Consider the following 26,864-nt stretch of genomic DNA (forward strand, 5'->3'; position numbering starts at 1 on the left):
GTTTCCCCATTTTACAGATGAGAAACAGGCAGCGAACTGCAGCAACTTGCCAAGGTCACAGCTAAAAGGTGGTGCAGCCAGGATGTAACTCATGCATCTGGTACCAGGATCTTAATCCCATATACTTCCCGCTTCTTGGCACAGGCACAGAATGTGGTTTACAATGCCTTAGCCTTGGTGATGAATGAAAACACAGAATAATGGGGAATGTAGACAGTTTCTAATCCAAGTGCCTGCAGAGGCCAGAAGGTAAGATACACAAGGGAGATGGGCAGGTGTACGTGCAGATGGGGACAGGCGGCAGAGGGGTAGGAACTGTGGCAGACTGACGAGCACATGGCCGGGGAAGGGAGACAGCCGCCACCGACTACAGCAGATTGCTGCCATGTGGGGAGGTGGGCCCACTGCTGCTGGCTCTTCCAAGTTTTCAAAAGAAGCTAAAATTTTTATTTTTATGTGAAACTGCCCATTTCCAAATGCTTTCTCAAGCTCTTCAACATACATCCACGGGCCACTAGCTAGTGACCGCTGATATGATCTATCTCACACACACAAACACACACATACACACACCTCTCAATCCTTCATTTAATGTGTTCTCTTGGATTGGTTTTCTACAGTTAGAAGAAACAGCACACCATGTCTTTTTTCCTTCATGCAAAATTTCAACTGTTATCTATACAACACATGGAAAAACCAATATAAACCCCCCCCCCCAGTAATTTTAATCAGTGGACTGACTGTTGAATAAATAAATAAATAAATAAATAAACATTTATTAAACACCTAGTCTCTCATTTGAATCTCACTGTAAGACTGTGAACGTGGATTTACTACCCTCACTTTACAGGACAACCCAGTCATAATTCTCATGATTACTATACAATTTAGGTACAATTCAGGTCAAATCATATACACAGGAACACGTTCTGATAGTAAAAGTCTAATGTAATACTGCTGGCCTATGAAACAAGTATTAGTCAAGCCCTATTATAACAGCCTTATAAAAGAAGTTTACCATGCCATATTATTCCTCATCACCCCAATTAGATATATGGAAAATGAAAAAAATCAAAAACCCAGAAGTCACCAAAAAGGTCTGGGTCAGAAATGACTGTAGTTTAATCACAATCTAAACCAATAGAAATCTATTTCATATACTTAATAATAGCTCCTTCTTCTTGAGCTCCTTCAGTGCTGCAGGCACCAATTAGGCATGGTTTGTATGTGTACATAATATTGATATTTATATAAGTATTCGATCAATCTTTGCAATAACCCCATGATATAGGAACTATTGCCACTATTGAAAGATGAGGAAAACAGAGGACAGGGAAGCTAAGTAATTTGCCCAAAGTCACACAGTTAGTTAGTGGCAGAGCTGGGATCTGAACAGCCTGGCTCCGGAGTCTGTCCACTGGACCACCACACTATACATTTAAAAAGCATGTGAGTCTCTGGTTTTACTAAGTGGGACCATATACAGTAGACACAGTGAAAAGAGTGTGAAGTCACATTATATTTTCTCTCTCCCGCTGCAAAACAAAAGCTTTCTAAAATCCACCACCAGACAACCGAGGACCCTAGCACTATATAATATTAGAAAAATCTATTCCCTACACAAGTACAGTAGCTTGTTTTGAAAGCCCAGAGAAGCGGAGTGCAGCTGATCATGTAAAAGTCCATTCCCCTGGCCCTCTCTGGTCCCTCCAGAAGGCCAGCTTCTCCAGAGCACGCAAAATAGTTCATCCTGAGATCCCATCTCTCTCTCACTCCTTGCCTTTTTTCCTTCACTGCACACTTTTAAGGGGTTCTAACCACTTTTCTGAGCCATGTAGAAACTGCCGCAAAGAGAGATAGGTATCATTTTAGGGTCAGCTTTTTCAGGCCCAAGCCTTGGAGAAGGCCCATGCATTTCTTCCTTGCTGGTACATAGCACTGGGCTGAATTGGGACTTTCTTTAAAAACAGAAGCAAAGAGTACCTACGCCTTAGTCATTTCAGAACTCTAGAAACAGAACTTGAGTGGTGGAGGGTGTTTTTTCATAAGAAGGGAATGGCTGGCTAGAAACAATATCCTTTTTAGGCACACAGAATCTGCTGCATTTAACAGAACCCTGGGTCAGCCTGTGAAAAGCAGAGTTGCTACAGGCCACATGCTGATCTCACACCGTGGGCGTGTATCACTGCACACTTTATAAAATTAGCTACAGTGCAGCCTCTGTGTGTGTCTGTGTGTGTACGCAGTGAAGCTGACTTTGAGCAAATAAACAGCAATCTGCACCCATGCAGCTAAAGTCTGATTTCAATTTATGAAACCACCTTGTAGCTACAGCAATTCTGTCCCAAGGTAGGTCCCTGGGGAATGAGAAGAGTTATCTGAGAGGCCCTTGCTTCAGCACCTAGTCATATACTATTCTCGCATATCATAAAAATGCCATTTACAGACAGAGGATAGAAATGCAAAACTTGCTCCTAAACAGAAGGGGAAGGCAGCTAGAAACTTCAGCCCACCAAATCTTCTTAGAAATTTCTAAGGTCTGTGCTTTGCACATTAGTTTCTTATGAAACATGACAAAAGAAATTTTAGCTACGACGAACCATAAAGTATTCGTACACTTGGTCATATGAGTTACTGAGCTACACCTAGCAAAGGAAGAAACAGAAAACAATGCATCAAAACAGAACCCAGTACCTTCATTTACATCTATATCTCTAAAATGTGACTCTAGAGCACCTTAATTAAGCCAAAATAGTAATGAAATCTGATTTGGGCGGGGGGGGGGGGGGGACCAGCCACATGTTCTTACCATAACTAGGCCTGATCTGGATTTATTTCCGATAAGAGAAAACTCAAAATCTATTCTTTCACCACAAAGCCCATGGTCTTGAAAAACCTTACGCTAGAAAGCCTTTAACGCCCCCAAAAGTCCTATTTTGTAGGTCACACTCTCATTATCTTGTTCTGGGATCAGTCTGATGAAATTATAGAGAATGACTAATGCATCACTCAGAATGGAGAGATCAGCTCCAGCTTGGTGTCTGTGTTTCTGTCCTCCTCTCCTAATGCACCAGCAGTGACTTTTAAAGAACAGAGGCAGGATGAGGCAACTTCAGCAAAAAAAGCTGTGATGCACTGAATTAACTTACCCGCAGGAAGATGCTGCCCTTTCTTTAGCTTTCACGGATGCATTACGGACCAGTCACAGAAACCAAGGGAGCTTTGTACACCGTGGCAATTTGGGCTCCACCACCATTTCCTTCACACCTTGGCATCTTTTGAGTCCAAAGACACCACTTTGCATATAAATGACCAGAGTCAGTGATACTAGATGAGTTTTTCTCTTTGGTGAAACTAAACTCATTCGGACAGGATCTGAACCCAAACTACTGGAATTAGCAAATAAGCTAGTTTAGCAACCCAGCCGGGCACCATACATTTCGAATCCAATCTTTCCTACGAGAACATTTTGACATTAATAGGACTCCTTGTATTTTAAACCAACTTTTGACCCTAGGAGAAGCCTGCCTGGTTACTCCAACACAACACCATCCCTTGGGTATTTCCACGGCCTTTGTCCATCTAGTTTTATAAGCCTCGAAAGACAGCGATTTTCCACACCTCTCTTGGAACTCTCCTAATAGAGGCCATTCAAAGACTCTAAAACTCCAAAAGCACAGCGAGCTCTAACCCTGGCCGAAAGCTGTCCAGTTCCTATTTCTCCAGCATGATTTATTAACACTTTGTGCGGGAGGTTTGTCAACGCACAGCAGCCATGTCATCCCCAGGGCGAGATGGCAGCATGTAGATAAATTAAAAATCAATTTTTTTATTAGAAACTATTTGGAAGCATTAGAAGGAATGTGATTTTGAGCTATCTTTCTTATTTTAACAGGAAAGCTCAGTGGACCCTACTTACTGTATTAGGAATATATGGATTTCTTTTTAGGAGAACAAATAGCCATTATTGCCCAGTATCAACTCAGCCTGCTACGAGGCACCTCAGAATCATTAGCTCTGGCTGACAGGAGCAGTGAAATACTTTACTACTTCAGATTTGACAATTTTCCCTGTGGTTCCTGTTATAGTTATAAGGTATGGCCTCAACACTGAAAAAAAATTAATAAGAATCAGTAGGAAAAAAAGTTAGGTTTTCTACCTTTCTCTTCCATCAGACATATAAAGACTCCTAAAAATATAAAAACGAGGGATCCAGTTGCTTGCCAGTCATTTTGCTTCCCAATTTTACTAGAAAGCAAGGAAGAATTTTAAAAGTTTTGTTAATGAAGAGCACAATAACCTGTTCTGTGCTTGACCCACAACAGAGTAAACAATGAAAATACTAGACTTACAAAACAACCGTTTTATTAACTTTTCCTTTGTGCGTCCCCTTGAGCACGGGCATCAGGCTGATTTCCACTGGTAAACAGAATAGGATGTAAACTCATACACATTTCTGGTAAGTTGAAGCCAATGAGGAAAACTTGAAAGTACAGATGGCATCAATGGAAAAAGGATTTACAGACGCAACCAACACAGGAGAAAGCCCTTCCTTACCCTTTCCCTCAGTTTGTGATCCCCAATGTAATGTACTGAGCCCCAGCCTGGCCAAAAGTCACAGACAGTATCAGTTTCTCTCTGTTCCTTTTTCTTAAGCTGACATTTTTAAGCTATGCAGTTCGGGATTCTGCGAAAGATAAGCACACGGTATAGCTCCAAGGACCTCTAGGATATTTTTTGGACATAGTATTGGACCTTGTGAATGGAAAGAACTTTTATAAAAGAGCCATCAACAGCAGCAGCAGAGTTACAGTTAAATCCCAAAATGATAATGACCACTCTAGGCCAAGAAATAAAGGCTTTTTAAAGCCACTTCTCCAAAATAATTTAGGTTTAACAACCTTTGTTGGAGGTCACCTCCAAAAGCTAGTATAACTTCTTTTTCATTTGTAGCCAGTAGGATCACCATTCAACTCTATAGGACAGGATTTTTTGTTTTTCTGCATATGTAAGAGGTCTCTCTCTCTCTCTCTCTCTCTCTCTCTCTCCCTCTCTCTCTCTCTCTCCAGAGGCCCAGGAGGAAATGACTGTGTAGAATTTTAAATCAGAAACCTAACGCTTAGGTTAGTAGTGTCAGGTTAAAGGCTCACCCATCCCCAAAGCTAATTCAGTTCTGAACAGTCCCATGGGTGTTCAGTTGAACAGAAGGAGCTAGGAAACCTTAGCAGGCCGAAGCCCAGCCTGGGGAATTGCTGGGACTCGGTGCCAGGGGCCGAGGCTCACCCCAGACTTGGTATCAGATAATACCAAGTGCTAGTCTGGACTTCCAGGACTAATCTACTCGAGGGTGGAACTTCCAGGTTCCCTGGTGTCTGTGCTGTGGAGTAGGACAGTGGCCTTTGTACAGCCACACTGCGCCTGGCTGGTGTAGATTTAGTAACAGGAAAATAGATTCAACACAGAGAAAGAGTCTATTCTCAGCAATTACGTATGGGAGGTGCAGAGACAAGGCAGGGGTCCTCCGATAAAGTGGAAAGTATTCCAAATTTTCTAGAGATTCCGATTTCACAAGTTTCTTTCTTTCTTCCTTTTTTTTTTTTTTTTGTATTCTAACTTGAACTTCTTAAATGTGTGTTTATAGGTTCTCTAGATTCTCAAAACCTTATATCAACAGTGGCTGTTCACCACTTTTGTATTTCCTCAGAAGGGCTCTTGGGTTTCAAAAGCAATTTTCCCTACCTAATTCCCCCTGCAACTTTCCCCCACCCTCCAAATTACACACACATCAGTCCTTCTAGGGTCAAATTTTAAACCTGCCCTTAGATAACTCCTTAAAACCTTGGGATGACTTCTTTGATCCCCAGACTAACTAAATTTTAACTTTGAAACAAAACAGTTCTCCAGGGAAAGAAAAATCCTTCTTCCACACACATAAGCAAACAATAAAGAATTTAGCCTTAGAACCAGGATTTTAGGATTATAATTATTTTCTACATTAAATACCAATTAACACTATTTACCAAAGTCAATATTTGTTACCTCTTCACAAACTGCAAGTTTCTTCAAGACTCATCCGCACTTAGCAAGCCTTGGGTTACTGAATTGCAAAATACACCATTTGCCCAGAAATGTGTCTTAGTCCCAATGCAAATTGCTTATAAAACATGTGTAAACCATGCTTTAAACAAGCAGCACACACCCACAAAAATCCATTCAATGCAAAGGTAAGTGAAAAAGCTTCTCAAATTAGGCTTCCCTTTACAAACTGGAGGGTCATTTACAGTAACTCAGAAGGTAATTGCTTCTTACTTCAGTAAAAGTGGCTTTATGTGACTAGAAGAGAGAGTTGATTTTTTTTTTTTTTTTTTTTTTTTTTTTTTAGTGCATAACAGTATTCAATTAGAGAACAGGGTGGGAGAGCCCACTCTTAAAATATAACTTAATCACCAGGCACCAGCGCGCAGAAGAGGTCCAAGCACACGAGCTAAAATGGAGCCTGAATTTCCTCTCAGACTGAAAGGGTAGTTGCAGGAGGTCAGGGTCAAGGTCACCAGCAGGGCAGGCTGCAGCTGCCCGACCGCGCTGCACACAACAGAGAGAAGGCGGTCCATCTCCGTCACTGCCTAAACAGATAAATCCCTTCTCCTCTCCTACCCTGCCTCTAACCTCGCCAACATTTTTTTTTTTTTTAAGCAGGAGATGAGAAGAAAGGAAAATGACCAAATAACCTCACCGCCCTGGTCTTTCGCACACAAACTCATCAGCTCCCAAAGTTGCCATCTAAGGGCAAGTTCGCAGAAGAGCACTGAAGCCCATTTTGTCCGAGCAGGGCAAGCCTCCCCCGGACCCCGCGGGGAGTCCTGCCTCCTCTCCTTCCCTCCGCACCCCCCCTCCCCCCAAAAGAGCTGGGAACTGTGGCCGGCCGGCCATGTGCACACACACACACTCTGCCACCAACTGCTGCGAGTTTTCTGTGAATCGCAGCGCAGAGCCTCCCAACTCGCCCTCCCTGACTCCACCGCCTTCTCTCTCCTCGCACCAAATTCCCCTACACACGCAGCCGCTTGCGAGCGATTTTATGTGCATATATATTACATATGTGATATTATCCTCAGAACCTCTAGCGGGCAGGCGAAGAAAGGACTGCACAGGGGCATTTTTTTTTTTAAAGGAAGGGGAAAAAAAGCACAACCCAAGCTCTGTGCGCCGACTCCAGCGTACCGGGAAGGGGAAAGAAAAGAGGAATGTTTGCGGAGAGGGCTGCCCGCAAGTGCCCTTGCTCGCCACTTTGGCCGCGGCCCGGGTGACACGGAGCCGCGGGGGCGCCCGGCCCGAGCCACACGCGCCCCCTGCCCGTCCCCCGGGCAAGCACCGCCACGGATATTTCGCGAGGGGGAGATCGATCGCGCTGCCTGTCTGCAGCGGAAACGCACACGCTCACACACAACCGGAGCCCGAGACACCATAACCTTAACCCTTCCCCCACCCTCCGTGAACTTCAGGTGACCGACCACGTCGGCCTGACACCCGGGCCGGCAGGCGCTCCGACTCCGCTCCCGCCCCCGGCCCGGGTTTTGCAGGCTCGGACTCCGAGCAGCGCCAAACCGCCAAGAGAGGGGAGCAGCGCGGGGGGAGAGAAGAGAAATTGACCCTCCGTCTCCCCGACCCCTCCCTCTGGCGCCTCCGGCGTCCCCTCCTCCCCGTCACCCCGCCCCACGCTGCTCCCCTGCCCCCTCCTCCCTGCATTCAAGGAGCCGGGCGGCCCCGGGGGATATTTTTAGTCGCTTCTTTCTCCTTCACTTTTAGCTTTAGCAGCATCTCAGAACACTCAAAGCGGAGAAAGATTGGGGGGTGGGGGCTGGAGAGGGAGTGGGGGAAAAGTTAGGAGTCTTGCAAAGAAAAGCCGGAGAGAGGGCGGAGAGGGACCGGGGTGCGGGTGGAGGAGGGGAAGGGGACCGGGCCGTGCCGGCGGGTGTGAGTCTCCAGTTGCTGTGTGTGGCTGCAGCCGGGGAGGGCTGTGATGCACTTTAGTCCTGGACTCTGCACAGCTCGCGGGGAAGGGGGGTCTGAGCGCCCGAGTCTCGCCCGGCTCCGTCTGCTCCGACTGACCCCGCATTTTATTGCGGCCAGGAGCCCTGCTCCTCCCCTCCCCTCAGCTCTGCAGGGACCTCGCGCGCCGCGAGCCGCCCTGCCTCCTGCCTCCGCCTCGGCGCAGCTCCCGCACCCCACATCCGCCCGCCGCTGCCCGGCCTCGCCCCCCGCCCCGCGCCCCGGCTCGCCCCTTCGCCTCGGCGCCGTGGGATCAGCCGCCCCGCGGCGCGTGTGGACTGTGTGTTTGTGTGCGGTGCCCCCACACCCTCCCCAGCCGCTCCCGCCTCGCCCGCCCCCGACTCCCCTCCTCCGCCGCCGCCTCCTCCACCTCCGCCTCCTCCTGCTCCTGCCCCAGCCGCCGCCGCCGCTGCCGCCGCCGGCTCCGGGGCCGACCAACCCCGGCGCAACCTTTAGCCGGAGACGGACCTCTCCCTGGATCCTGTACCCGGCGGGCGGCCGCGCGCCCTCGGCCCGACACCCCCAAACGCCATGTCACGGCCCCCGGCCCTCCGCGCACCCCGACCCCCGCACCCTCAGGCACTGGGATCCACCAGGAATTTTTTTAAAGATTCCAACCTCTCCCACCTCCCCTCCACCCCCCGATTAAAAAAACACACACACAAAAACCGGCATCCACACTACTCCCCTCCTCCTCCTCTGGCCCCCTCCCCCCAGCAACCCGGAGTGAGGAGGGGGAGGGGAAGGAAAGGGGGGAAAAGCTCGATCTCAAGGAAAAAAAGAGGGGGGCTGAGAGAAAGAAAGAAAAAGAGAGAGAGAATAGAAAGGGCACGGGGCTGATCATCACCAACATGGCTGCCTCAGCATAGACCTAAACGAGGAGTAACCCGGGCTGTGTCTTTGTCAGTTTCACCTCTGTAACCCTAAACTAATGCAGAAAACAACGGAGGAGGCTGCGGAGGGGAAAGAGGAGAGGGAGGGCGAGAAAATGGCACGAGAGGAGGTGGAGAAGGGATGACTTACGTGAGGGAAGGCGCTTGGGCTGCTCCTGCTTCCTCCTGGGCATTTTCCCCCTTTTCTCACATTCTCCTCCTTGGTTAATGTGAGATCAAATAAACCCCCGTGGGGGCAGAGAGGCAGACACTGGCAGGAGCGGGGAGGTAGTTGGGGGGCGGGCGGGCGGGCAGGGGGAAACCCCTTCTCTCCGGTGTGTACAATGGGTTGAAGCTTGTTTCCTGGAGCCAGAAGAGGGGTTTTCTTCTTTTCTTTCCTTTCTTTTTTTTTTTTTTTTTAATTTTTTGGTCGTGCACCTGGCTTGTCCCCCGAGCGTAATATTCTTCAATGGAAACGGATCTAATAGGTGTGAGTGTGTGTGTGTCCTGAGCTCGCGCGTGTGATGGGAGGTATAAATAAATGAGTGCCGGTGCGGCGGTGTCTATGGCCGCGCTCTGTGTCTCCGAGCCCCTAACACTAATGTCGGGATCAAAGGGCAGCGGCGGCGGCAGCACAGCTCACAGCTCGCTCTCGCTCTCTCTCTCCCTCGCTCTCTCTCCTCTCGCGCTCTCTCTCTCTCTCTCTTTCTCTGTCACACACACACTCACACACACGGAGGCACAGACTGAGGGAAAGAGCGAGAGCTAGACACACACACACACACACACACACACACACACACACACACACACACACACAGCAAAGAGGAAGGTGCCCTAAGGCTCCCAGGGCGGACTCAGCCAGGGATTTGCAACCGCTCTATGTGGAAAGAATGGGGGACGCGCGTGCGGGGGTGGGATGGAGTTCTTCGAATTTATCCCGCTAGTCGCCAAATCGAGGGGGGGAAAGTTTTTCCCCACTCTTGAAACGATTGCTGCATTATCCTTACTGATTTTAAAAAAGGAAATAGATTTGCCTCTTAACTTTCTTTTGTTTATTAAACTACATGTTCTTCTGCACAAAATTCTTCAGGGTGTTGTCCCTAAAAGAATGGCTCTCTTGCTCCATCACCTTAAGCATCTGGAGGTGACAGTCTCCCATACACTCTTAAAAACATTCTAATAAAAACAATTTTTAAAAAACTAGAAAGATAACATATGGTGAAATCAATAAGTCGGTTGATGGAATAAGTGCCCCGTTTTGGAGTGTCCAGTGGAGTTAAAACTGAAAAAATGCTGCCTAAATGACAATTACAGCTTCTTGACAAAGGGTGGGGGGGGAGGGGGATAAGATTAGGTCACCCCTGATGGTTGGCTTAACTGCTACATGATACTCCTACAGTGCATACAGCAATTTTGACTTCTGAAATTTACCTTTTTCCCTATTATAATTCAGGTATATGAAGCTTACACTGAAGCAATTCCAGTTTGCATTATTAGCCCAACCTAGCCGTTTTCATTAACTGATACATATTTTCATTACTTTACAAATCACACATCTTTCTTCAAAGAGAGACATGAAGGGGAAAAATAGAATAGGATGGGTCTCACTCTAGCACAAAAGGTACTTGGTGAAAGAGGACTGTTCTCTTTGTGACTTGGAGTCGTTTGGATAAAAGTTCACTCAGAGGTTGTTAATTATTTAAACTCCAAAACCTGCTACTATAATTGAAGTAAAAATGGTCTGAAGAAGAGTTGTTTCATAAAACTCTCTTTGTAAGAGGAAACTTTGAACTTAAGCAGAATACATTATATGTCATGAGTCAGATGTAGCTACAAAAAAAATAAAAAGGTGCATTATTTAAGTACGTCTTCCCTTTTTAGCTTTTTAAAAACTGACTCATCATCTCATTATGTTAAATATTTTCTTACCAATTTTAAAATAGACTTTTTTATCAAAGAAGGTGGAGGCACGGGGAATGTACAAAACATTAAAATGACACTTATAAGCTTACATGGATAGCTAATGTCTCTTTGAAGTTCTGACTTAATTCTCACAACTCAAGTGGTGTTAAAGACAGCCACGGGGGTTAGAGCCCTATGTACCCCTTCAAAAATAACAGTAAGGCTTTATATTGCACACTTTTATTAGAGAAGCTTAAAGGTGTTGTATCTCCCAAAAGATGTTTTTTTCATTAATAATAAAAATCTCAGAATGACACCCTCCCTGACAACTCCCTTGAAAGATCTAGCTTCCCAAAGACAAGTAATGCCATCTGAAGCAGGTATTGAAACACCTGCTTATGTTCAACCTAAAACCAATGCAGAAAAACAGTCAAGTTTAAAATGAAGCATCATCCTGAAACCAATCCTTCCTTGAATGTTGGCTTAAGTAAACCGGTAGTTAAGTCTCCCCATGTTTCAACTTGAAAATTGTGACTATGTTTCAACTCAGATCAAACTCCATTTGCCATGACTTTGACTATTGTCACTAGTGTTGGACTTGAAATTAACATATGAATGATAAATCCAAGCCCATCCATTCCAAGTAGACTGGCTGCCCGAGTGTGTAGGATCTTGAAACCTAACACCGAGTGAACTGAATGCTCACAACACTCCACCGTTCTCCCTCAGAACCTTGGCTAGGAGATGGAGGACTATTACTCCGCATAGACACACCACCACCTTTTCCTGAATTGCTATGACTCTTTACAATGCTTAGTACACTGAATTGAAAACACACTTTAGGCCTTTCCTCAAAGTAGAGTACATTTCCTGCGACCTTTTAAAGGCAGGCAGGCAAACGCTGTCAACTTTTAATTATATAGGTGTTCTAACAACAGCCAAAAGCATTATTAAATTGAATTTATTCATACCTCTACCTCTTTCCAAAAAAATCATTTGAAATAGTACACAACAATAGAAAATGGAAATAAGGACAGAACAATTTCTGTTTAAATCTCAGCTTGGTATCTCTCCGCTACAAAGCACGCTTCAAGGGCACCAGTGCCTCACCCTCAATTGCTATATGTTCAGGGAACACAAACTAATTTTAATGTTCGACTAACCTAAAATATTAGGGAGATAAATAGCTGGCAGTTGCTACAATGGATTTCAAAACTGAATGAATAAATAATTTGGGGAACGTGTGCCTTTTTGATGCATGCATCCATGAGCCATTAACTTAGATTATTGTTGACTAGTCATCACATTGGAATATTCTATTTGATTCACCCCCACACCCAAGCTTTTAAAAGCAAATTTTATCTTAATAATTATAGTGCTCTTCACCCCCATCTTCATCACCTCTCAAATGTGAGATTAAAATAGATTTTCTCAAAATTTCTAAGATGTTTCATAAATGCTCATTCTCACACGAGTGAATTCCATCCTAGCCCAAGTATTGCTAGAGTTAGGTAGACACTTCTTCTAGAATGGTATGTGGTCTGGGGAAGGTCCTTGAGGTCAAAGGTATTTGCATAATAGCATTAAGATGTCATTTGCCCTTTTATCTGTGTTGACATTGACACTGATGATACAAAAGCAATGGGAATAAAATGCTGTACCTTAGCTCTAATCAAGGCAGGGGCAAAAAAAAGAAAATATTAATAATAGTCACTCTCTTCTTTACCATCATGCACTGAAAGAGAGAGAGAGAGAGAGAGAGAGAGAGAGAGAGAGAGAGAGAGAAGGAAGGTTTATTTAAAAGTATTCTTGCCCTGGCTGGGTGGTTTACTTGACTGGAGTGATGTCTTATACACCAAAAGGTGGTGGGTTCAGTTTCCCTTCAGAGCACATACCTAGGTTGTGGGTTTGATCCCTGGTCATAGTACGACTGGGAGGCAACCAATCCATATTTCTCTCTCACATCAATGTTTATCTCTCTCTCTTTCTCTCTCAAAAAAAAAAAAATCAATAAAACATATCCTCTGGTAAGGATTGGGGGGGGGAGGGGAAATGTCCTTGATGGAACAGTAGAAATTATTAACTTTATTAAATCTTGACCCTTGAGTACAAGACTTTGAAATGTTATTTGTAACAAAATGGTAGGAACTTATAAAGTATTCCTGCTGCGTATTGAAGTCCATTAGTTGTCTCAAGGAAAATCTCTTCTGAGATCATTTCAGATAGCTGCTTTTTTCAGGGAATATTATCTTTTCTTGCAAGATTGACTGACAGATAAACTGTGGTTCCTCACACTTGGGTATTTCTCAAAAAAAAAAGCATGAAGTGAGTCTGTAACTTCAAGAGAAACAATTCATGGTATTTTGGGCAATGATAATGTCTGCAGTTACAAATGAAAACTAGAATTTTAGATAACTGGTATCCATCACTATGAGCTTAACAGCTTCCTAAGACTTTTCTGATGAGATTCATGTTGATGTTAATGAATGTGATTTTCTGATACTTTATCAACATTTTTGAAGAGCTGCATAACCGAGGGAACCATTTTTTTTCCAAATGACCAGAGCTTGATGTTACAAAAACCATGCTGTAGGAAAGGATCCATTCAAAGTACAAGGCCAACTAATGGATTTTAATGTAAGAGTATTAAAAGTTCATAGATATAATTTCAGATTCCATTTGTCAGTAACTTTTAAGAAACTCCCACTCATCAAATTGTGGTGTAGTATCAAAGAAGAGTATCCACAATTATTTGAAAAGGTTTTAAAATACTCCTCCCTTCCTTCAACAACATATCTATGTGTGGCTTAATTTTTTTTTCATGTAAGCCTTTAACCAAAGCAACATATCACAACAAATTGAATGCAGAAGCAGACATGAGAATATCTGTCTCCTAGTAACCCAAGCATTATAGAGATTTGCAGAAATGTAAAATAAGGCTACTCTTCTTTCAAAAAATATAATTGTTTTTCATAAGAGTGTATTAACTTGTATTGTGTTTATTATTATTATTTACATATGAATTAATAAGTAAATATTTTTTAAAGCCCTCAGTTGTAATATAGAATATAGGACATATCAGACATAACCCACATATATGAAAGTTCTTTGGGGCCTTCAATAACTTTTAAGTGTATAAAGGTGTCCCGATTTAAAAGGTTTGAGAACCACTGCCCTAGAAATTAATTGAGATGCAGTGAAAAAAAAAAAGAACATATATGGGTGTTTTACTAGAAGTCTTAAAATCCAATTGTAAATATGATTACACTTCTAAAATAAAGCCGCCTTCGCTCCAAGAACTGAGAGCTGGTTTCCTGTGCCCAAGTTTGGCTTCCCTTATGAGACACAGAGAGGATGCATTAGTCAGGGTTCTCCAGTGGTGATATATTCTCCAGAACCAATAAAACTGTTACTAATTAGTTACAGGGATTTGTTCACGAAGTTATGGAGGCCACGAATTCTCATGATCTGCCATCTGCAAGATACAGAACCAGGAGAGCAGTGGTGTAATTCAGTCCAAATCTGAAGACCTAGGAATCGGAGGGTTGATGGTGTAAGACCTGGTCTGAGACCAAAAGCCTGAGAACCAGGAACTCCAACGCCTAAGGACAGGAGAAGATGAATATCTCATCTCAATCAGGGTGAATTTGCCCTTCCTCTGCCTTTTTTGTTCTAGTCAGACCTTCAATGGATTGGGTGATGCCCATCGCATTGGTGAAGGTGATCTTTACTCAGCCTGTGGATCCAAATGCGAACCTCTTTTGGAAACACCCTCACAAACACATCCAGAAATAAGATGTAACTGGCCATCCAGGCATCTCTTAGCACAGTCCAGATGACCAATAAATGAACCATCAGGGAGGAGATGTAGGTGTTCAGCATGTCCTGTTGGTACAGGTTGTCCAGCCATGCAGAGAGGCTGGCTAGTCTGTACAGAAGGCCCACGCCTCTTCCAGCCTCAGACCCTTTAGGAGAATAAAACCAGTGAGGGTCTCTCTCTTTCCCAGGGCCTGAGCTACCGCCTCAAGAGTTAAGACAGGGACACCCTTTCCCCCAAAGAGCTCCAAGTCTGACATTTTAAATAATGAGTGCCTGTCCCAAAGTAGAGATATGGGTCTGGCGTCTCTCCTGGCCTGGACCTCACGTGCTGTAAATCAGTATCTGGTGACGATGACCAGCCATCGTTTACAGAGGGGGAGGCTTTTGCTGTAATCTGTACTTGTGTTCTTAGGAGGCGAGGGCCTGGCTGGGATCAGCAAGTTTTGTTACAATTTGGATAAATCATGCCTTCAAAAGTAGTGGATGTGCAAGCACGTGACCAGACAGAGAACCTGGCAAAGGAAACACTTCTGGCATTTGGGTTTCTTTCACCCAAATTCATGTGCTTGGGTTCTAACATCCTCCTACTAGTTCTTCAACTCCATACCATCTCAGAATCCAAGTTGCATTTAGATGGTAAGTTCCCCATCACTGTGGTCCTCCTTTTCCTCACCGGGTCCTTCCTGTCAGCTCTAAAGATGGCATCATCCAGTCCTTCCTTATTTATTCTAAACTTGAACCCCAACTGAGACTAAATTCTTGTCTCCCAAGCCTCATTTGCTAGAATTCTTAGCATCTCTATCAATTTAGATTCCCTGCACCGTTTTTTGTTGTTGTTGTTTTTAATCTGCATGGATGAAAACTCCCCTGAGCAGCTGCTCCTCACTTCATGCATTTTTTCCAACTGATTTGTCTGGTCGCTTCATGTACTTCTTTGCTGCCCGACCCAGTCACCCTCTGACCTACCTCAGATCATACTGCTGTTTCCTCACGAGTCCCCTGTGCATTGTGGCTTCTCTCACAGCCCCTCTCTAGAGCTGCAACCACTCTGATTGAGTTTCTTGACAGTGTCTATCTTTCCCTTTGTCGATCTGCTCCTCATCTCCTTCCCCACCTTTGAGGCACCCACCCAGGGCATCTGGGCAAGGTTGTTTACCCAACTCACATGCTAAGCAACTCTTCCTTAGATTGCAGCATTGTGTGGCCTAATTTAAGAATAACAAAGCACAAAATCATCACACACCAAGAATCATGATTTTTGTTGATCAGCAAATAAAATGGGGGGAAAAGCCAATCAAAAAGCTTCCTGTGGGTTTTTCTTAAACTCTTAGCTCCGTGATTCCTATCTTTGCCATCTGGAGTCATGCCAGTCTGCCTCCCTCCATTTTTGCCAGATCTGATGTACTTGGATATCTCATGGGAGGTAAAACCAAGTTACCTTGAGCTCCAACTGTGTCTTTTTGGTTCTAGAGGGGTTGGCTATGCCTTTTTATTGGATTAAAAGTCCTTTTATATAAAATAGCAAATGATAATGCCATGGGAGTTAACTATTCTATGTTCCCTCTTTTCCATCATTTAATCTCATACTTTAATAATTCTAATAAGAAAGGAAAACAGAGCTTCAAGTGAGAATCATGGAACTTTATGACCAGAGGTGCTGGCAGATCACTGAGGTTAGCCCTGGTATTTCACCGATGGGGAACTGAAGGTCCTGAAACCGTGGTCCTAGCTGACCTTACCCACACTCTGACGAGTGAGACTGCTATTCCAGAAAATTAGAGCTGAAACCTAACATGATGTAAAGACATACCTGTGCATCCTAATGGATTTAAGCAAACCAATTTTGCAAACCAGAACTTAGAAGCATTTGATATAGCAACATACAAAATTAGGGAATTGAAGGCTTTCAAATATTGTACATGGAAAATTCAGCATAGATTTGATATTATTTTACTAGCTTCTGGGAGGTTCTTTTAAATGGGAATAAAGGGTAGCTATGGAGCTAGAGAAAAACCTTTAAAATATTTTTTAAATCACAAACCACAGAGATAAACTCTATGCTACGTATATAGATACCATTGCTTCAACATTGGAACCTCTTAACAAAAAGTAGGAGAGGGGCGGTGTTGCATCTCCTGAGCAGAAACCTTGCAGACATTTCAGAATAAAATAATAAAATGTTTGCAACCACCTGCGTGAAAAGAGCGCTTCTTCAGCCAGCGTCAGCTCCATTCCAGTGTGAGCCGGCCGCACACTTAGCCCTGGCCAGTTGTCTGACAAAAGTCTGTCAGTGGGGTTTGTAGTTACCTTGGAAGGATGTCAATGTATCAGTGCACATCTATTACCTTTAAAGCACCAACCCAGTTCCCGACAGCAGGTCAACAGGGTCATTTTCACAAGGGAAGGATGGGCGCTCTGACAGCAGCAGCTTCTGAGACCTCACCCTCCTCTGCGCTGTACTCAGGACTCACTGTCAGAGGGACATTGGGGAAAATAGAACGTCATGAACTGTTCAGGACAAAAAAACACACAAACAAACAAACAAACAAAAAAAAACAACAACACGACACCCACTAATGGTTCAAAACAACAGGAAGGAACAGAATGGGTAAACTACAATACACATACTTGTCCTGGGATCTGAACACAACTGGTTCAGCGAGTGTCTCTCAGTAAATAGCCTCTGGTGAACGGATTAACGAGTCAGTCAGGAGACACTCTCCTGGAAGGGCTGCACTGCAGACACTGTGTTGTGTGAGGGCCTCACAGACCAAGGCTCCTTTGGCACCTGTCTTCCTCCCATAGAGCACAGAAGCCTGGCTGCCATGGGCCTCCTTCTAAAGATGTCCTCAAAACAGGCAACCAGCATCGCAGGAATGACACTTTCTAAAGGTCATGCCTCTAGAAATGTGCACCCCAGGAGGTGCAAGCTCTATTTGTGCCAGGTTGGTTATTGTTTTAGAGAAAGGTTAGGTGGCTGACTGCTTTTTTTTTTTTTCACATAATCCAACCCCTCCGAGGGTTTGCTGCTTTGTAGGGTGTCCACAGGAAGCTTTGTTGTAACTTTTGTATAATATAAGTGGTTTTGTTTAGCACTGTTTCTGTCTGGTGTCAACATAGTTACATACGGAAGGGGAGAGAACATACTGTCTCCGCCAAGGTTAATTCATATAAACCATGTCTCTCTTCACTTGATGGCTGGGGAAAGCGAGGCAGGGCCCAGGCACAGAATTGCTCAAGGTGGTGTGTCATGAGACCACTTTCACTTGGGGCTGTAGAAATGTTCTTTCTATGACTGGTGTTCTCCTTCAGCCCTAGTGAGCTCCCTGCACTGATCAGGCACAAGCCACAAGGAACAGAAGGGCCATGTAGCATGCCCTAGAGGCCGAGAGACTCCAGCTTTGTTTCACAAGGAAGGAGGAAACTCAGATGCCGTGAACTCTCCCCAGGAAATTTTACTTCCAGTTCTCCAAAAGACAAAAGATGAACTCCCATGTAGATATCAATTGTTATGTTATTGAGAGCCAAGTAATCTCTAAAAGTAACCAGAACATAGACAAGCAGACCCCGAGGCTGAGTTTCCTGGGCTCTGTTGCAGTTGCACCGTGCAGGTTCTTCAGCCTTCGCCTCCCCCAGGTCCTCTCCCTCTTCTGTGCCCCAGGAGCTAACCGCCAGTGACCACAACACCCAAGCTCCCTGGCAGGCTTGACACACAGATGGGTTCAGCCAAAAGGAACTACTGTAGGAGGGAAAAGAGATATTTCTTCTTTCCCCCCTCCTGCTTTGAGGGCTTGTGTCTGGCTGTAATTCTGTCCCTCCATGAATTCTTGGCCTCAGGATACACGACTTCCTCCTCTTGTTCCATCAGCCCTAGAGGTGGTAATGGCCTGCCACCCTTGTGAGTGTCTGGGTGCCTCATCAGCCCCCATTTGTTCCTAGAACCTTACCCACACTCTGTAAGTAAGTAGTCCCTTCCTTAAAGGCTCTGCCTGCGAATCATCTGAGAAGAATTCTGTTCACTACCTGGACCTACACTGATCCAAGCTCTTTTCACTCATTCACCAAATATTTAATGAGTATTGTTCTGTACTGCACAAGCCACTGGGGATGCCATAGTTGAGCAAATAGAGATCTTATCCCTGACCTGGTAGCGTTTGCAGAACTCCAGGGCTTATTTTAGTTAACCCTTCTTTGTCATTTCCCATAAAACTAAAATGGTTGGGTTTGTGAGTTTGTTTTTTTAACCTTTAAAGTACAGAAATTCTCCAGGCCAGCTGAGAACTCTGAGAACAGACAATGAGGCTACGCGAGAAGTAATAATAGGCCCCCGCCCAATTATAGACACATAATTAGTAGATCCTAAGGACTGAATTGTGTCTGCTGAAATTTCATATGTTGGAGCTTTCCCCTCCCCCAACGTGATGGTATTTGGACGAGGGGCCTTTGGGAGGGAATCAGGTTTGCATGAGGCCATGAGGGCGGTGCCCTCATGATGGGATAACACGCACACACGTGTGCACCCACTCCTAGATGGTACTCACCTAGGCTATATGGTGTACCACTGTCATATTTGCAATATGCAGTCTGTCGGTGACTGAAATGTTATGCAATGCATCCCTGCATATGTACCTATATATATCTGAGAAAGGATCATGTGAGGACTCAGGGACACACAGCCATCTGCAAGCCAGGAAGAGAACCTCCCCAGAACCCGACCTGGCAGCCTCATCTCAGACGCATAGCCTCCAAAACGAAGAGAAAATTAATTTCTGTTCTTTAAGCCACTCGGTTTATGTTATTTTGTTATGGTCGATCCAATTAACTAATATAGTAGATAATTTAAAAAACCAAAAACAAAAACCAAGAGAATCATTTGCCAAAGGAAAGTCTTGTTTCCCCAGGATCTAGGATGGTTCCATGCTCTGAACAGCATAAGCAAAACTGCCCAGCGGCAGTGTTTTACTCCAGACCAGTCTCCTCTGTCTCCTCTGTCCTTTCTCCTAACCCCACTGCAGTATGTTAGGTGCCTGTGTGCACTCTCAGCAGCACCCAGAAATAGCCACTGTGCTGCCCACCAAACCTACCCTCTCCTGATCGGTGTGGCCCATAGTCCTTCTTCATTCAAAATATAACTGCTCCTCCCCCCACCCCACTCCCACTTTTCCCATGACCACATCATGCTTTTATCCCTCCCAAATCATAGCCAATGGAACAATAAGAGCTATTCCTTTCCCCACTCTTATTGTCCACATTATTAAACTATATTGCTATTTTTTTATTTAAAAATTTAAAAACAATAAGTATATTAGTTACTACATTCCCATGTCTTCAGCAGTACAGGTAGCTTGTTCTCCTGTTGTTGTTTTTTCAACAGGGATATATATATATATATATAAAGTTGCCAGAAAGTACAACAGGGCGGTCTTTCTGGAATGCTCCTTTCATACAAATGTTTGTTGGGGGAAAGTTAAGTAATTTAACTTTCAAATAATTTAAAACACATACTTTTAGGGAGCTAGGTTTGGATGTACCATGCACCTTGGTTTTTCTCCTGGAAAATGGGGGTAATGGTAGCACTGTTCTTACCCTGTAAGATGGGCCTGGGATTTCAATGGTTCTTGTGTGTCAAGCCCTGAGCACAGCAACTGCTCCTGATGGCATGAACTGTGCCCTGAGGGCCGAACTCTGCGTGCATTTTAAGTAAAAATGCAAGGTTTCAGAGAAATTTTGCCCGGAAACCTTTTCTGGCTCCATCCCTAGATTCCCAGAGGAGGAGTTTTCATTTTCTTTGGCTACTAGAGGAAAAGTTTGAATATATTACCTCTGTTTTCTGGATTCCCCATACTTTACCCCAGAGCAGTGACTTTAATAGCAGAAACTTTAGGCATTGCAGCATTCATTCAGTTATAAATTTCACTTATAAAACATTTATTGAGGTTTTCATGATTTGATTTGTTTTAAACCAACCTATTCTCCCTCCTCCACCCCCACTATTGTGCCTGAAACAAAATAAATGACCCAGTATTATTTGGCATTCATCTGACATAAATCATAACCCACATTGGATTACTTTCAAGTCTACATTATGGTCCTACAGAAAAGTATAGTTCTGAACAAGGACTACTCTTTCCCTTTTAACACTTCTCGGTGTCTAAAACAGATAAGCAAGCAAAATTTAAAAAGCAAAACATGCAAAACAAAATTTATTTTATAAACCTGGACTTTCTCTGATTTCAGAGGAAAATTTTTATACCAAACAAAACAAAGCCCACATATACAAGTTTTGATAATGTTTAACCAAATCTTAGGTTGGAATCTTACCCTTGAAAGGACTAAAGTCACAAGACAAGTCGAGTTGTCTCGATACGCTGTGAATGAATGAATGCTTTTAATTACAGGTCTGAGTGCCTGTGTCACTCTGTTAGTTACTATGGTTGAAACTGCATTCAACTCACCACAAAGTATACTCGATACATAATAATAGCATTGCAGGCATAAGAGTGGCCAATATCTTACATCCCCTATGCTTTGGGTATGCACTATGAAAAAGTCCATGGTCCCTGCTGTCATAGAACAAATATCTTCATGTCTAGTCATGATCCTATTTGTAAAAGGCTCTACAGATAGCACTTTAGATTTTACCCATTACTTTTGTTTAAAAATTAATAAAACAAAATAATTCAGTCTATGAACATTGGGAAAATGATAAATGTGATAATGTCTCTTATTTCAGATGCTTTGGTCAAAGAGCTTGTATCTGATTGAAAGCTCTTTAAGTACATAAATCACCTAAATTTCACCAGTCATGTATAATTGAGTAGCTTGTCTAAATGGACAACAGGGGCTGGGAAAGGGCAGTGAGGGCACCGCCTGTTTCTCTACTCCAGGGGCTGTGGACCCTTTAGTGGATGTCTTCCCATCTTTCAAAAAAAGCAGGAAATACAAATTTTATTGAGAAATCTCCAAGTAATGGGACATATACAGCATACCAAACGAAATACATCTGAAGGTCAGATCTGTGGCTCACCAGTTTGCAATCTCCCCTCTATATATGCATAACTCCCGATTATTGTAACGTATACTCTGATCTCTTCTTACCTCCATTGGATCAAAAGGTAAGTAAGGCCCTCAAGTACTGTCATGTGTCATAGATTCAGAGACTCTCACTTTTGGAAGTGGGTTATCACTCTAGTCTAGTTTTCCACTTGATTATTCCCAGTAATGAGGCAGACTCTAGCTGGGCAGAACTTATAGTGAGGGAGTTCTTCCTTAGAGTCAGTCAAAATCTATCACTTCCTTTCACACCCATTAGGATGGCTATTATCAAACAAACAGAAACTAACAAGTGTTGGTGAGGATGGAGAAACTGGGACCTTTGGGCATTGCTGATGAGAATGTAAAATAGTGCTGCCAATGGGGAAGATAGGGAATGTAAAGCAGTGCTGCCAGTGTGGAAACCAATATGGTGATTCCTCAAATAATTAAGTATAGAATTAGCATATTATCCCGCAATCCCACTTCTGCATATATACACCGAACCATTGAAAGCAGTGATCCTATTCACCCATGTTCATAGCAGCATTATTCACAGTGGCCAAAAAGTGGAAGCAATCCAAATGCCCACTGGTGGTTGAATGGTGGTATTTACATACAATGGAATGTTATTCAGCCTTAGAAAGGAAGGAAATTCTGACATATGCTACAACATTGATGAAACCTAAAGACATTTATGCCAAGTGAAATAAGCCAGACACCAAAGGACAAATATTATATGATTCTACTCACATGAGGTACCTAGGGTAGTCAAACTCACAGAGATAGAAAGTGGAATGATGAATGCCAGGAACGGTGGGGAGGAGGGGATGCGGAGTTATAGTTGAATGGATACAACACTTCAGTTTGGGAAGATGAAAAATTTCTGGAGATGGATGGTGGTGAGGGCTGCCCCACAGTAAGAATGTGCTTAAGGCTGCTGAACTGTAAGCTTAAAATTGGTTAAGATGGTAAATTTTATGTTATGTATATTTTGCTACAATAAAAAATATATAAAGAGATATCTATCATTTCCACTCTCTGCTCTTTCTTCTGCCTTCGGAAGTCATACCGCACAGGTCTGCTCTTTTACATGACTATCCTCCGAATATTGGCAGAGAGCAGCCCTGGTACTTCCCAGCCTTCCTTTTCACGTCTTTGCTGCCCTCCTCCGAGTCCTCCCAGTCCCTCTGGGTCCTGCACTCAGGCCAGGACATGGCGCGCATGCACAGGGGAACGGGAAGATGCCTTTCTGCTCTACGTGCAGACTTTCAGGAGGCTGCCTCCCAGGGCATGACTCAAGTGTTTTAGGTTTTATCTCATTTTCTTCTGTGCCTCCAGTATCATGAACATGGCTCATTATGTGCGAATGACAGATAACCTCGAAGGAAAGAAGCAGAGAAAAGGAGACACGCAGGACTGTTATTGCCTCATCAGACGTCATCAAAGCCGATCTATAAGCACTACTTTAATCCCCTCCTGAGTTCTGGAACTGCATGGACAGAACTGAATTTCCACTGAAATTAACCTGCACTTTAAAAAGACCCTAAAAAAGCCCTAACTGGTTTGGCTCAGTGGATAGCGCGTCAGCCTGCGGACTCAAGGGTCCCAGGTTCAATTCTGGTCAAGGGCATGTACCTTGGTTGGGGGCACATCCCTAGTGGGGGGTGTGCAGGAGGCAGCTAGTTGATGTTTCTCTCTCATCAATGTTTCTCTCTATCCCTCTCTCTTCCTCTCTGTAAAAAATCAATAAAATATATTTTAAAAAATAAAATATAAAAAGACCCTAAAGGGACTGTCTGGTTCATGATGGGCTTTCCCGTCTGTCAGAAAAGAAGAGAGACTCTGAAAGATGCTGAAACAAAACCTTTTTTTTTCTCTTCACCTTGCCCCCACCTTTCCTGACACTTTTACTACTGAAAGGTAAATGTAATCTTATAAGTTTAAAAGTTAAATTTCTAATAAGGGCTCCTCCTACCTTTAGTTATCAATAACAAGCCAGGTCTGTCCTCCTTCCCGTAACACTCCCTAACCCTAAAATACAAGGACCCTTTTGCATTATTTCCATTTTGGTATTTGCCCGTACAGTAGAATGCAATAAGAAGTGATTCCTAAAGAAGCTCTGACAAAATCTGTGAGCCCTTTTGACCTCACAGACTTTAAGCTATCCCAACTTATTTTCTTCCAAGAAGAGAGGCAGAAAAAGAAAAGGCTTCCTTGCTCAAACAGCCAGCTTTGCAAAGGTCTGGGGGATGCTGGGAGCTCCCGTCTTGCCGGCTCAGGCTTCGGTTCCGCTGGGTCATGTTAAATATGAGAGTGCACACAAGAGAAGGCAGATGACCTCAATTGTCTCAATAGGATGTAGGACAGTGAAGGGGTGCTGCAGCAAGTGGCCCTGGCCTTCACTATTAAGCGCTTTAAATATCACTGGTATTAGTAAATGAGCAGCTACAAGCAGTGTCATAACTTTATGAGTTCACAACACAATGTGACAAATCTTTCTTGAAATATTGGTGGTGGCTGAGGGATCTCTGAGTGTGCAGAGTATGGACATGAGGCTGACGAGCCAGCCAGAAAGGTCATTTGTCGCTCAGCCAAAGTCCATCCGTGGGTAGGAGCATTATCACTTTTCATTATTCACTATAATGACAATGCATGCTTTCATGGCATTTGAATATTGCAAAGTGCCTCCACATTGTTCTCTGCTATTCGACCCCACAATGGAGCAGGTGGAAGGTCAGAAGGAAACCACCGAGCTTTAGAGGCCACAGAGGCTGATCTCGAGACTCGCGTGGAGTTGGTGCCCACGAGCAGTCATTCATTTATATTGCTGAAAAGTGAAAGCGCCGATAGTAGCGTCTTGCTTGAAATGGCCAGAAATGTTCAATGTGCTCACTGCAGACTTCGAAGTGTCAAAAATTCTGAGCATTAGGTTTTTTCTTTGCTACCCCTTTCCCTTTTACTACCCACTCCCTAACTCCAAACTCTAAGCCAGGACCTGAGGCTCGCCCTGTGCCTGGGATAGCTCTTCTACACTGAGTGGCCAGATTATTATGATCTCTGAACACATAATAATCTGGCCACTCAGTGTATATCCTATATAATAAAAGGTTAATATGCAAATTGTCCCCTCGACCAGGAGTTCGACCAGCAGGCAGGCCAGCCAACCGCCCATGTCCCCTCCCCCTGGCCAGGCTGGCCGGATCCAACTCATGCATGAATTCATGTACTGGGACTCTAATATATATATATGTGTGTGTGTGTGTGTGTGTGTGTGTGTGTGTATGTATATATATGTGTATACACACACACACACACACACACACACACATACTGAGTGGCCAGATTATTATGCGTTCAGAGATCATAATAATCTGGCCACTCAGTGTATATTCCTTCCTTATCTAGTATGTAAAGAAAATACAAAGTGTGCACAAAGGAAGAAGGACAATTCGTTCTTGCTCAAATATCCAATTTACAGAGGATTTCGAAAGACCAAGCCATGGGGCAGCCACCAGCTCTCCCATCCAGGCCCTGCTCAGGGTTTTCCATCACTTTTGGCATTTCCCTATGCTAGTGCACACCACCTTGCGCTGCAATTATGCAAGGTTGCTGGGACTGAGGCTTTGTATCCCTCAGGCCTTCTTTTTATTTTCTTTAAATTTTCTTGTAGTAAGAATCCATAACATGAGATCTACCCTCTTAACACCTTTTTAAATGTACAACACAGTACTGTTATCTGGAGTCACAGCAGATCTCTAGAACTTATTCAGCTTCCTCAACTGAAACTTTATGCCCGTTCATTAGCATGTCTTCCCTCCGTGCCCCTCAGCACCTGACCACCACCATTCCATTTTGGGAGTCTGTATGTTTTCCTATTTTAAATACCTCATACAAGTAGAATCATGCAATTTTTGTCCTTCTGTGACAGGCTTAATTTACTCAGTATAACCCTCAAAGTTTACCCATCCTGTGACATATTAGAGAATTTCCTTCTTTTTTAAGGCTGAATAATATTCCACTGTACACATATACCACATTTTCTATATCCATTCATCTGATGACGAACATTTACTTTTGTTGTTCCTTGGCTATTGTGAATAATCCTGTAAAGAACATAGATGTGTTAATATCTCTTCCAGATCCTGATTTTAATTCTTTTGGATAAATACCCAAAAGTGGGATTGCTGGATCATATGGTAGTTCTATTTTTAATTTTTTGAGGAAGTCTCCTGCTGTTTTCCATAGAGGCTGCACCATGTTACATTCCTACCAGCAGTGTGCAAGGACTCAAATTTCTCCCCATCCTCGCCGCCATGCTAACAGGTGTGAGGCGATATATCATTGCGGTTTTGATTTGCATTTCTCTGATACTAGTGACATTAAGAATCTTGTCATATATCTGTTGGTCATTTGTACGTCTTCTTTGGAGAAATGCCTATGTAAGTCTTTAGCCTATTTTTAATTGAATTATTATTTACTTTTGAGTTACAAAATTTCTTTATATATTTTGGACATTAAGCCCTTACCAGACAGTTGGCAAATATTTTCTTCTATTCTATCAGTTGCCTTTTCACTCTGTTGCTTGTTTCCTTTGCTCAGCACCACCTGGCTTCTAAGAGCAGGTACTGAGCACTCAATAAATTGTTGCTGAATCAAAAGGACTGACTAGAAAGAAGAGAAAGATACAAAAGATTCTGTAGACGTGTAAAGAGCTTATGTCTCCACAATGGGTTGCACAGGATTCATGAGGAAGGCTTCAACAAACTGGGGAGCCCTTACCAGGGAACACTGTCTGAGAGTACAAGAAGATCACCTTAGTGTGCAAAAGGAGACCTTATAAATATAGCCGCCCTCTAGCAACGGGTCTCTGGAGTAGCAGGTACTACTCTTCTGGTTGCGAAATTCTCTCTTCAGGAAAAAAGAGACCTATTAGCTCTTTGAAAAGTCCAGGGATGCCCAGCTAGCATGGCTCAGTGGTTGAGCATCAATCTATGAACCAGGAGGTCACGGTTCAATTCCCAGTCTGGGCACATGCTTGGGTTGCAGGCTTGATCCCCAGTGTGGGGCTTGCAGAAGGCAGCCAATCAATGATCCTCTCATCATTGATGTTTCTCTCTCTCTCTCTCTCCCTCTCCTTTCCTCTCTGAAATAAATAAAAACCTATTTTTTTTAAAAAAAAGTCCA

The 26,864-nt window shown here is 43.8% G+C and overlaps 1 protein-coding gene across 3 annotated transcripts in view; it reads right to left on the reverse strand.

Annotated features, from left to right (window-relative positions):
* Positions 1-9,583, reverse strand: part of ZNF827 (zinc finger protein 827) — a 174,268-nt gene extending 164,685 nt beyond the window's left edge. For all 3 annotated transcript variants that reach the window (XM_080671755.1, XM_080671756.1, XM_080671757.1), the window contains exon 1: positions 9,073-9,583. In XM_080671755.1, the coding sequence (XP_080527881.1) occupies positions 9,073-9,115 (43 nt within the window). In that variant the 5' untranslated portion in view covers positions 9,116-9,583. The remainder of the gene's footprint in view (positions 1-9,072) is intronic.
* Positions 9,584-26,864: the final 17,281 nt, after the last annotated feature.

The sequence above is a fragment of the Plecotus auritus genome, assembly GCF_963455305.1.
Source record: "Plecotus auritus genome assembly, chromosome: 6".
NCBI lineage: Eukaryota > Metazoa > Chordata > Mammalia > Chiroptera > Vespertilionidae > Plecotus > Plecotus auritus.